At 43.6% G+C, this 12,289-nt stretch overlaps 1 protein-coding gene across 1 annotated transcript; it reads left to right on the top strand.

Annotated features, from left to right (window-relative positions):
• Positions 1 to 9,749: 9,749 nt before the first annotated feature.
• Positions 9,750 to 11,790, top strand: TRMT12 (tRNA methyltransferase 12 homolog). Its single transcript, XM_054499023.2, has one exon. It carries the CDS (start codon positions 9,858 to 9,860, stop codon positions 11,202 to 11,204), a length of 1,347 nt encoding a protein of 448 aa, XP_054354998.1. The 5' UTR covers positions 9,750 to 9,857; the 3' UTR covers positions 11,205 to 11,790.
• Positions 11,791 to 12,289: the final 499 nt, after the last annotated feature.

Raw genomic sequence — 12,289 nt, forward strand, 5'->3', positions numbered from 1 at the left:
AATTGACTGAGACTTGTGTCAGACATATTTTGTTTGACAAATTGGCATCCAACAGAAGGGACTCTGAGTGGAGGTGGTCCTGACTTTTGAGAAATCTGCCTTCGGTGCTTGGTACCAGCCCGGGCTACTTTTATTGCTCAGACTGTTACAGGAAAGGGGTCTGGAGCCACACCACAGAGTGAGTTCTTGGATCTCTCACAGGAAAGAATTCTGGGCCAGTCACAGAGCACAGTGAAAAAAGCAAGTTTATTAAAGACTACTCTATTACAGAGTAGGGCATCCTCAGAAAACAACAAGAGGAGGCCAGGCACAGTAGCTCACACCTATAATCCCAGCACTTTGGAAAGTGAGGTGCGACAACTGCTTGAGACCAGGAGTTCAAGACCAGCCTGGACAACATAATGAGACTCCATCTCTACTAAAAATTAAAAAAATTCGCCCTGCGTGGTAGCATACCTGCAGTCCCAGCTGCTAGAGAAACCAGGCAGTAGGATCTCATGAGTCTGGGATGTCAAGGCTGCAGTAAGCCATTATTGCGCCACTGCACTCCTGCCTGGGTGACAGATAAGGCTTATCTCAAAAGAAAAAAAAAGGAAAAGAAAAAAAAGCAAGAGTAGGATTCTGAACACAAATAAAATGCTATATAATAAGGGAGCTGGCCAGGCGCGGTGGCTCACACCTGTAATCCCAACACTTTGGGAGGCCAAGGCGGCTGGATCACTGGAGGTCAGGAGTTCAAGACCAGTCTGGCCAACATGGTGAAACCCTGTCTCCATCAAAAATATAAAAAATTAGCCAGGTATGGTGGTGTGCACCCATAATCCCAGCTACTCAGGAGGCTGAGGCAGGAGAATCATTTGAACCTGGGAGGCAGAGGTTGCAGTGAGCAGAGATCATACCACTGCACTACAGCCTGGGTAAAAAAGCGAGACTCTGTCTCAAAAAAAAAAAAAAAAAAAGAAGAAGAAGAAGAAGAAAGCAAGCTAAGAATAATGAACTTATGTGCTTTATTATAAAGGCTTGTGACCAGCTTGTGACAGGCTGATGTTATCCTCTTGTGTAACTATTGAGTTCAGCAGGAATTTAGGGATATACTATTACCTATTAGTATAAGAAACCTATTATCTATTAGTATAAGAAGCCTATTCTTAGACCAAGAATACTTTTTGGTCTTGAGATATCAGGACATCAAGACTTTTTGTTAAGTTCTGGGTCTTGTTTACTTATCATTAACTTATTCTCTCAACCATAAAGGTCTTGTGAAGGAGAGTGCCTAACTTCCTGGGAATGGAATCCGGCAGGTTTCACTTCATTTGGCCTTATTCAAGACGGAGTCACTCTGGTTTGGACGCTTCTGATATATTTTCCTCCTCCCTTTTATAAGGGGATCCTTAATTCTAAGGGGTACAGAGGGACAGAGGTCCATCTTCAGAAATGTCTTCAAGCTGAACAAGGGCAATGATATTCCTCCCTAACCATTAGGATCCCTTGTATTTAGATTGGAGAGTTCACTCAGCAAGTGTTGGCATGGTGAGGACCAATCATTATTGTGACTTTCAACAAAAGGCGAAATCTGGAAAATTAGTAAGTGTTCAATTTAAAGAAGCTATTTAATAGGTTTACCTTGTTTTCTTTTCTTTTTCTTTTTCTTTTCTTTTCTTTTTGTTTTTTTTTTTTTTTTTTGACAGCATTTTGCTCTTGTTGCACAGGCTGGAGTGCAATGGCATGATCTTGACTCACTGCAACCTCCGCCTCCCAGGTTCAAGCGATTCTTCTGCCTCAGCCTCTTGAGTAGCTGGGATTACAGCTGTGTCCCACTATGCCCTGATAATTTTGTATTTTTAGTAGAGATGGAGTTTCACTATGTTGGCCAGGCTGGTCTTAAACTCCTGACCTCAGGTGATCTGCTTGCCTCAGCCTCCCAAATTGCTGGGATTACTGGTGTGAGCCACTGTTCCCGGCCAGGTTTACCTTGTTTTTTTGCACAAAAATTACAACAGCAATAGATTCCACAGCAACAAAACAGAATCTGTTCCAAGCATCTGAACAAAAAGGTTTTCCATGAACCAGACAATTGCTGGAACCACCCTGATATGGGGTCAACTGATAGTGTGTTAATGGCAGAGATATGGGTGTCTAAGTCCTTCATGGACTGAGTAATATTATGTGAATAGTATGGAATATACAAACAACATTCCATTTTGATGATAGCACAAGATCCTCCTCGAGACGCTGTTAAAATGCCCAAAGCCATGAGGTTTCGTAAGGCTACCTGTCTAATTTGAGAAGTCTCTTCAGTTAGTAGGATAATGGCATGCTGTGTAGTATTGAAAGCTGTAGCTGTATGTTGGAATACAGATTCAACTTGCCACTTGACATCCATTACAGCCACCTCTGACAGTAATATAGCCCTAGAGTAAAACCACCAAGGAGGGTCGGGCGCGGTGGCTCATGCCCATAATCCTAGCACTTTGGGAGGCCAAGGGGGGTGGATCATCTGAGGTCAGGCGTTCGAGACCAGCCTGGCCAACATGGCAAAACCCCGTCTCTACTAAAAATACAAAAAAATTAGCTGGGCGTGGTGGCAGGTGCCTGTAATCCCAGCTACTCCAGAGGCTGAGGCAGGAGAATTGCTTGAACCCAGGAGGCGGAGGTTGCAGTGAGCCGAGATCATGCCACTTCACTCCAGCCTGGGTGTAAGAGTGAAACTCCATCCTGGAAAAAAAAAAAGAAAAAAGAAAAAAAAAAACACCAAGGAGACCTCTTTGGTCACCTGTGGTGAGATTTCCCAACTTTCCAGTTAGACAGGAGAGAGTCTAATTTAGTGAGGATATATCCTGGGAGATAAGGATGACCCCATGTACATCTTCCAATCCAATTACAAGGTAAACACAGCCAGCCATGAGACCCACATGCCAATAGCCAGCCCCAAGAAGAAAGACAAGCAACCAGTGGCTAGGACTTATTCTGCCATTCCATCCACACTTGGTCACTTACAAGGGTGTGATTACGTTGTTGGGGTGGTAACCTTCCCATATTAAAGGTCTCAGTCTTTTCATAACTGTTACTGTGTATTTCAAAGCATAGGGACACAATGCTTGATACCTGCACTTGGACAGCTGTCATCCACCCAAGTCCATCATGCACAGCATAACAGGGCAGGATGGAATTTAGCTGTTTCCTCATTCAACCAAAAAGATGCTTCCTTGTTTCATTGTGGGAAATGAAAGGGCTGGACCCTTTGTTTTCATAGTACATGGAAAACGTGATGGTTATTCACTCCAATCATAATGATGATCCCATAAACTCATATTGGCTGGCAGGATGTATCATGGCAGCACCACGGTGGAGGAGAGCTGTAGTTCTCCACACACCCGGCAATTCATTTTGTTGTGTAGGGAGGCTGAAGTTTGCGCCCATTCAGCAAAGAGATTGCCTCTTAGCTAATACCAATATATGTCCAGAATTGGGATATTAATCCAGATTTTTATGTTATTCATCTTTCTTGTTTCTTCTGAGCAGGAGCCAGAGATCACTGGTTGATTCACAGGAATAAGTGGAATCAGTCTCTTGTGTTCCAGCAGCCTATGGGACTTCATAAGAAACAGACTTAATTCAAGATCAATGAACCCAGCTGCTTCTTCCTTGAAGTGTAACTGTGGTTGAAGCACTAAGGAGTACTTACTTGGTAGGGTCCTTTCCACTGTGGGAAAGTTGATCTACTAGGGACCATTTTTTCAACTCATTAACAGGACCCCATTTCCTGGCTGGATTACAATAGGATTTTTTTTCCTTAGTGAGGGAAGGAAGTCTCTCATTTCTGTATTCAAGAAGAGCTTTTTGCACCTGACCTAAGTTGGCAACATAATTCTGTAATTTGAAAGTATCTATATCTACTAGGAAATCAGCAATTCTTTCAGAAAGGCCTTTCCGTACATTATTTCAAAAGGGTTGAGCCTTCCATTGGGGCAGCCCAAACTTGCAACAAGGCCACAGGCAATAGATAGAGCCCGGTTTCTGATGTTTCCTTTCAGAGCTTAGCAAAGGTCCTCTTTAGAGTTTGATTGGTCCTTTCTACTTTTCCTGAAGACTGTGGCCTCCATGCAGAATGAAGACCATATTGAATTCCTAGAGCGGATGCTATGTCTTGGTTATTGTTGCTGTAAAGATGGGCCATTATCACTCTACAAGCTTTTAGGCAACCTGAATCTGGGAATCACTTCCTTAAATGAAAATTTAGAAACCTTGATTGACTTTTCAGGCCAGATAGGAAAAGCTTCAATCCAACAGGTAAAGAAAGATATCAACCAACACTGATAAATATTGGAATCCTTTACATGGGGAATTTGGGTATAGTGTGTTTGCCAATCTTCTTCTGCGTACGACCCCCTATGCTGAACAGGCTTTACTAATGGAGGAGGTAAAGGTTGGTTGTTTGAGGTTTTTTTTGGGCACACAATTCACAGGCCCAAGTCATTTGTTTTACTGTTCTAAGAAAGTCTTTTCGGCCAGGCACAGTGGCTCACGCCTGTAATCCCAGCACTTTGGGAGGCCGAAGTGGGTGGATCACGAGGTCAGGAGTTCAAGACCAGCCTCGCCAACCAACATGGTGCAACCCCGTCTCTACTAAAAATACAAAAATTAGCTGGGCATAGTGGCAGACGCCTGTAATCCCAGCTACTTGGGAGGCTGAGGCAGAGAATTGCTTGAACCCGGGAGGCAGAGGTTGCAGTGAGCTGAGATCGCACCACTGCACTCCAGCCTGGGTGACAGAGCGAGACTCCATCTCAAAAACAAAAAGAAAGTATTTTCCTATAAACAGATGAGCCCTATTAATTGAAATGAGAAATCTCTTCCCAAATGAGTAGAGCCATGCCAATACTTAACTATTTTCCATTGATCAGCTCTTGGTACATATCGTCTGTCATTTTCATCAATTAGCCATCTGGAACTGCTTATAGTTAACCCATGGGTTTTAGCCCATTTTTGTTCTTTTCTAGTATTAACCATGCTCTAGCTTTATCGTCACCAAGGCAGTGGGCACCAACATGCCTACCAGATTAACTGGTTCCCTCAAATGCAGCTGCCTCAGCTGTAGCATCTGCAAAAGAATGCTCTTTTATTATTTTGGAATTTTCTTTCTTTCTTTCTTTTTTTTTTTTTTTTTTTTTGAGACAGAGCCTTGCTCAAGTTGCCCAGGCTGGAGTGCAATGGCACAATCTCGGGCTCACTGCAACCTCCGCTGCCCAGGTTCAAGCAATTCTCCTGCCTTAGCCTCCCAGATAGCTGGGATTACAGGCACGTGCCACCACGCCCGACTAATTTTTGTATTTTTAGTAGAGATGGGGTTTCACCCTGTTGGCAAGCCTGGTCTCGAACTCCTGACCTCATAATCCGCCCGCGTTAGCCCCTCAAAGTGCTGGGATTACAGGCTTGAGCCACCGTGCCTGGCCTATTTTGGAGTTTTCTTTTTGATGCCCCTTGCAGTGAATCACGGCAACTTCCTTAGGCAGCAAGGAAGCATCTAGCAGATTTAAAATTCCCAAATAATGTTCTATAGGGGAGCCCTTAGCAGTTAAAGAGTCCCCATTATTTCCAAATAGCAGCATGAGCATGAAGCACCAGAAAGCCATACCTGGAGTTTGTGTACATGTTAATTCTTTTTTAAAATTATTATTCTTTTTTGAGACAGAGTCTCGCTCTGTCTCTAGCCTGGAGTGCAGTGGCACAATCTTGGCTCACTGCAACCTCTGCCTCCTGGGTTCAAGTGATTCTCCTCCCTCAGCCTCCTGAGTAATTGGGACTAGAGGTGTGCACCACCACACCCAGGTAATTTTTGTATTTTTAGTAGAGATGGGGTTTCACCATGTTGGCCAGGCTGTTCTGAAACTCCTGACCTCAAGTAATCCGCCTGCCTCAGCCTCCCAAAGTGCTGGGATTACACATGTGAGCCACCACACCCAGCCCTAGTGGCCCATCTTTTAAATCTGGCCAGCTAGAATAAATTTGTTCCATAGCTTGTGTACATGAATGATTTAGGGTGCCTGTGGATCCAAGTAGATAGGTAGCTAGGATTAAGGTCTTCTGTTATACTTTAAGAGTTATATCAAGAGTATCTAGCAATAAAGCCTGATACTTTAATAACTATCCCCTACTCATCTATTGGTGCCCTTTAGCTTCTAGGGCCTCTGTTATTTGGTGTGGGGTCAAAACCTCCAGATGTTGTCCCAAAGTTAATTTATTGTCTTCATCTATGAGAAGAGCAGTTGCTGCAACTGCCCTGAAACATCTGAGTCATCCTGAAGCCACATGGTCACTTGGTTAGAAAAATATGCCACGGGTCAAGGGATGTATCTCTGTTTCTAGACAAGAACATTTAGGGCTGTTCCTTGTTTCTCAACCACATAAAGGAAGAAAGTAAAGCCTGTCCCTAAACCCACAGGGAAGAATTGTCCAAGTTAACACAGAAACCAAATGATTATTAGGTAATCAAAAGTAAAGACCACAATAGGGGACTCAGCAAAAGAAATGTTTCACTAGAGAAGGGAAATGACAAAGGTCTAGAAAGGAATGTCCAAGTTCAGGCCAGTAGTGGCAAGCAGGACAAGATTTACATGGCCTTGCCATTTGTAACCAAAAAGTAAAAGTCATTGCATTAGCAAGGAGATGAAAAAGAACTGCTGAAAAGCAATCTCTGGTTTTCCATCCTGGAGCAGTTCACCTGTGGGGGACTGGTATAATTGCTGCCAGGCTTAATCTTTCACATTGGACCTTTTCATTTAAAACTTCTAAATGCGAAATTCCAAGTAAGCTTTGCAAAAAAGGAGAGACAATAAACAATTCATTTAAGTGGTCTAGATCTAGGGAAAGTAAATATTGCAGAGCCATTTGTCCCCAATGTCTTCTAGCAACATGCCAGAACAGACAGGCAAATGGCCCATAACCCAAAGGCAAACAAGGAAAAGGAAAGTTAGAAACCTCAGGACCGGTTCAGCTAGATCTCTCTCATAAAGCAGCAGTAGACCATAGAAAGCAATCAGGAAACTGGCAAGTGGCAGCCTTTGGAAAGCTCTTACAGAGAGCACAAGGAGGACGAATCCACAGTGAATAATGGTTAACATCCCATTGTGCTAAACCCATTTTCAGCTGTGAGGGGCCTTTAATCCTCCCAAGTAGGCCTCAAACCCAATCTTAGATAAGTGTCCTTGTCCTTCATCGGTATAAAAATGTATTCCCCTACTTACCCAAAGTCAGTCAGTTGGTCCTGCGCAGGCTATTTCTTTTGGGTTGAAGGTCTCACCTCAATAAAGTCCTTGGGAGTTGCCCCAGGAAATGTTACTTAAAAGGAATTTTGTTCCAGACCCAAAAAGCAGGTTCTTGGATCTCAGACAGGAAAGACTTTAGGGCCAGTCACAGAGCACAGTGAAAGAAGCGAGTTTATTAAAGACTACTCTATTACAGAGCAGGGTGTTCTCAGAAAGCAAGATGAGGACCCCACACCAAAAATTATGTAGCTAGCTAAGAATAATGGTCTCGTGTGCTTTAGTACAACAGCTTGTGATCCGCTTGTGGCAGAGTATTAGTAGTGTTATTCTCTGTGTAGCTATTGATTTCAGCAAACATTTATGAAAATACTATTATCTTTAAAGAGAAACCTATTCTTAAACTAATAATGTTTTCTGTTCTCAAGATATCAGGACATCAGGACATTTCCTTAAGTTCTGGGTCTTGTTTAGTGAGTAAGAATCATTATCTTGTTCAACCAAAAGGTCTTCTTATGGGTAGAGGGTGTCCAGGTTCATGACATCTTGAACAAAGAATTGGACAAAATGTACAAACCAAGGAAAGAATGAAGCAACAAAATCAGATTTATTGAAAATGAAAGTACACTCCCCAGGATGGGAGCAGCCCCTGTCTAGGGGCTCAAGAGCCAGGTTACAGAATCTTCTGGGGTCCAAATACCCACTAGAGGTTTCCCATTGGTCACCTGGTGTTCACCCCATGCAAATGAAGTAGTGGCCTGCAATCAGAGGCTGAAGTAAAGTTACAAAGTTGCACTCCTATGCAAACGTCTGATTGAGGCCATTATTTCATTTGCATGGAGTGCACAGCAAGTGGCCAATGGGAAACCTCTAGTGGGTATTTGGATTGATTGGTGGCTTTCTGCAACCAATCAGAGGTACTTTCAATTTTCCATCTGCCCTGCAGAAAAGCAGGTTTGCAAAGGGAGTAACCTCTGGTCCTTCTGTTACTTAGGCATGGATAGTTGGTTTTTTCCTTTTGATTTAGTTCTACCAAGTCAGTGTGAATCAGCCTTAGGTTCCCTGCCTCCAGACCCTATTCTCCTGCCTCAGTCTTATGATGGAGAGTACTTAACTTTCTGGGAATGTAACCCAGCAGGTTTTGCTTTATTCAGCCTTTATTCAAAATGGAGTCACTCTGGTTTGGACTCCTCTGATAGTGGGAGTGAAGTAGAAGTGATAGGGTTTCTTTACAGTTCTTATATCCAACTATTTGATTTAGTCTATAGGGAATTCTCCTTTGTCTTCTTTAGGAATATCAAAGCATTTCAACAGGTATTTAGTACCTGAGAGCTAGCCAACTTGTTACTTTGTATCTTTTTAAGTATCTACTCTTTACTAGTTATTGTCTAAGACACTATAATGTCTCTATTCACTATAGCAATCTTCTGAAGATTAGATTCCATTTTATAAGTGAAGATTCCAATTTTGAGGGGTGATACGATTTATTGGAACTCAGATCCTTCCGACTTTCAAATAGTTGTTTCTTGGACCAAAGGACAGTGAAATGGTGATGACTACATCTGCATGAAAAGGGAACAAGGAAGCTGTATCTGACTCTTCACTTTCAGCAAATAAGGTGGCTGCTGATGCTAACCTGAGAGCAGCATTAGGCTATGGGAAAGCTTTCTCCAAATTCAGATCATCATTTTGTTACAGGAAAGGGGTCCCGATGCAGACTACAACAAGGGGTTCTTGGATCTCATGCAAGAAAGAATTTAGGGCAAGTCCGCAGTGCAAAGTGAAAGCAAGTTTATTAACAAAGTAAAGGAATAAAAGAATGGCTATTCCGTAGACAGAGCAGCTATGAGGGCTGCTAGTTACCCATTTTTATGGTTATTTCTAGATGATATGCTAAACGAAGGGTGGATTATTCATGCCTCCCCTTTTTAGACCATATAGGGTAACTTCCTGATGTTACCATGGCATTTGTAAACTGTCATGGCGCTGGTGGGAGTGTAGCAGTGAGCAGATCAGAGGTCACTCTCGTGGCCATTTTAGTTTTCGTGGGTTTTGGCTGCTCCTTCGCTGCAACCTGTTTTATCAGCAAGGTCTTTATGACCTGTATTTTGTGCTGACCTCCTATCTCATCTGGTGACTTAGAGTGCCTTAACCGTCTGGGAATGCAGCCCAGTAGGTTTCAGCCTCATTTTACCCAGCTCTTATTTAAGATGGAGTTGCTCTGGTTCATGCGCCTCTGACAATTTCATGTTAATTTTTCTCTTTGAATTCATGAGCAGTACTGAAGAGAATGCATGAGGTTTCTGGAAAATACCAATTTGAAGTCTTTTAGTCCATAAGATTCCGTGTTATAAATTTCTTCCTAGGCTGAAAAAAAAGTAATGGTTGACCATAAAAAAGATGGCGGCCACAGCTTCTCCACGGCAACGGCGACGCCATTCTCCAGCAAGCGCATCAATACATTTAGTTCCGGTCTGTGTGCACGTCATTTCCGGCACCGGCATGGCGGGGTGAGCGGCTGTCTTCCTTATTTAAGATCGGGAATTTAGTCAGCCTGGTGAGCGGACTCTGAGGAGATGGAGTATCGCTGAGGTGATGGGAGAGAATGTGGTCGTTAGCGACATGGAGAGAGAAAGTGGGAAGCCCGTGGCTGTTGTCGCAGTTGTGACTGAGCCTCGGTTTACCCAGCGATACAGAGAATATCTCGAGAGGCAGAAACTCTTTGATACACAGCACCGTGTGGAAAAGATGCCGGATGGCTCGGTGGCGCTACCGGTGCTGGGAGAGACGCTTCCAGAGCAGCACCTGCAGGAGCTGAGAAATCGTGTTGCCCCAGGCAGTCCCTGTATGCTCACGCAGCTCCCGGATCCTGTTCCTTCAAAGAGGGCCCAGGGTTGTTCACCTGCCCGAAAATTGTGTCTTGAGGTGAGTCGCTGGGTGGAGGGTCGGGGAGTCAAGTGGTCAGCCGAGTTGGAGGCTGATTTGCCCCGATCATGGCAACGGCATGGTAATCTCATGTTGCTGAGTGAAGACTGTTTCCAAGCCAAGCAGTGGAAAAATCTGGGACCGGAACTCTGGGAGACCGTTGCCTTGGCACTTGGCGTCCAGCGTTTGGCAAAACGAGGGCGGGTATCACCCGATGGTACTCGAACTCCAGCAGTGACACTGCTGCTGGGTGACCATGGCTGGGTAGAGCATGTAGATAATGGTATCCGTTATAAGTTTGACGTGACCCAGTGTATGTTCTCCTTTGGAAACATCACTGAGAAGCTTCGAGTGGCATCGTTGTCCTGTGCTGGAGAAGTGCTGGTGGATCTCTATGCAGGGATTGGTTATTTTACATTGCCTTTCCTAGTTCATGCTGGTGCTGCCTTCGTCCATGCTTGTGAGTGGAATCCCCATGCTGTAGTTGCTCTGAGAAATAACCTTGAGATCAATGGAGTAGCAGATCGGTGCCAAATACACTTTGGAGATAACAGAAAACTGAAGCTCTCAAATATTGCAGATAGGGTGATCCTGGGGCTGATTCCCAGCTCTGAAGAAGGCTGGCCCATTGCCTGCCAAGTGTTAAGGCAGGATGCTGGAGGCATTTTGCATATCCACCAAAATGTGGAATCTTTCCCAGGGAAGAATCTTCAGGCTCTTGGAGTCAGCAAAATAGAGAAAGAGCATTGGCTGTATCCTCAGCAAATTACCACCAACCAATGGAAAAATGGAGCTACCAGGGATTCTAGGGGAAAAATGCTGTCACCAGCCACCAAACCAGAGTGGCAAAGGTGGGCAGAATCTGCAGAAACTCGAATCGCCACTCTTCTTCAGCAGGTGCATGGGAAGCCGTGGAAGACACAAATTCTGCACATCCAACCAGTGAAATCCTATGCTCCCCATGTGGATCACATAGTCCTGGATCTGGAATGCTGCCCCTGTCCTTCAGTTGGCTAGAGGAGGTAGATCCTGGGACACATGGGATCCATGTGCGAGTGGCCCTTAATGTATCAGTTCAGTCCAGGTTGTCATCCCTTTTGTCCCCTGGTGATCAGTTTTTTCCATATTTTGTAGCCCTGAAAGCAGGCTCTAGATCAATTCAAATTATTTCATTTGTCTTTCATTGATAAAATAGAAAATGAAATACCTATTTGGGAGAAGCAGCATGGCCCATTGAAATGAGGCTCATCTGTGCAATTATGAATTCCAAATTCTGACCTCAGTTGTGGAATTGAAGTTTCAGTACGTTTTGGCCTCGGGTTTCGTTATTTGCAAAATGAGAGTTTCTTTGAACTGTCTCATGTGACTATTTATTAAGCAACTATACACAGGACATTGGTTATTTTAGAGTGAAAGACACAGTGCTTTTTCCGAATTGCTCTGGCTGCCATATAGAAAATTGACTGGAAGAGGGCCAAGATGGAAACAGGGAGACCAGTGAGGAGGCTTCTGTGGTTGTCCAGGTCTGAGGTGATGGTAACTTGGACTCGGGTGGTGGTAATGGGAGGTAGATTGATATGATAAATAAAATTAACAGACCAAGCAATGGAATCAGAATTAAGTCCTTAACATGATGCTGCTTTGTTATTATGACTGACTAAATTAGAGAGGGGAACAAAAATTATTTTAGTGTATTTCCATTCCCTTCCTGTGGCATTCCTAAATGATTGTGAGGGGATGTCTTATAAATTTGGTTTGTTGTGGTAGAAATATGGTTAAGAATAACCAGTCTATTTTTCTTTTTTTTTTAAAAGCTCATCTGCTGAGGACGAATCACTATTCTAAATCATAGGGAATCTAGATTTCTAGCCTCAAGCTTGTGCAATAGCTGCCAATTAATAGCTATTAGTTTAAAGTTCCTATTAAAATCTTAGATTTGTATAGGCCTCATACTCCCTCTTCATCTTCCTACCATGGCTGAGAACATGAGGGACAACCTAAGAAGCTACAGGGAATGTGAGATATTCTGCAGAGCATTTCCAGCCATACCTTATTTTATGGCTGTCTGCTGTAAAAGATGGTTTGCCATTGGAGTGACTAAT

The sequence above is a fragment of the Pongo pygmaeus genome, chromosome 7 (genome assembly GCF_028885625.2).
Source record: "Pongo pygmaeus isolate AG05252 chromosome 7, NHGRI_mPonPyg2-v2.0_pri, whole genome shotgun sequence".
Taxonomy (NCBI): Eukaryota; Metazoa; Chordata; class Mammalia; order Primates; family Hominidae; genus Pongo; species Pongo pygmaeus.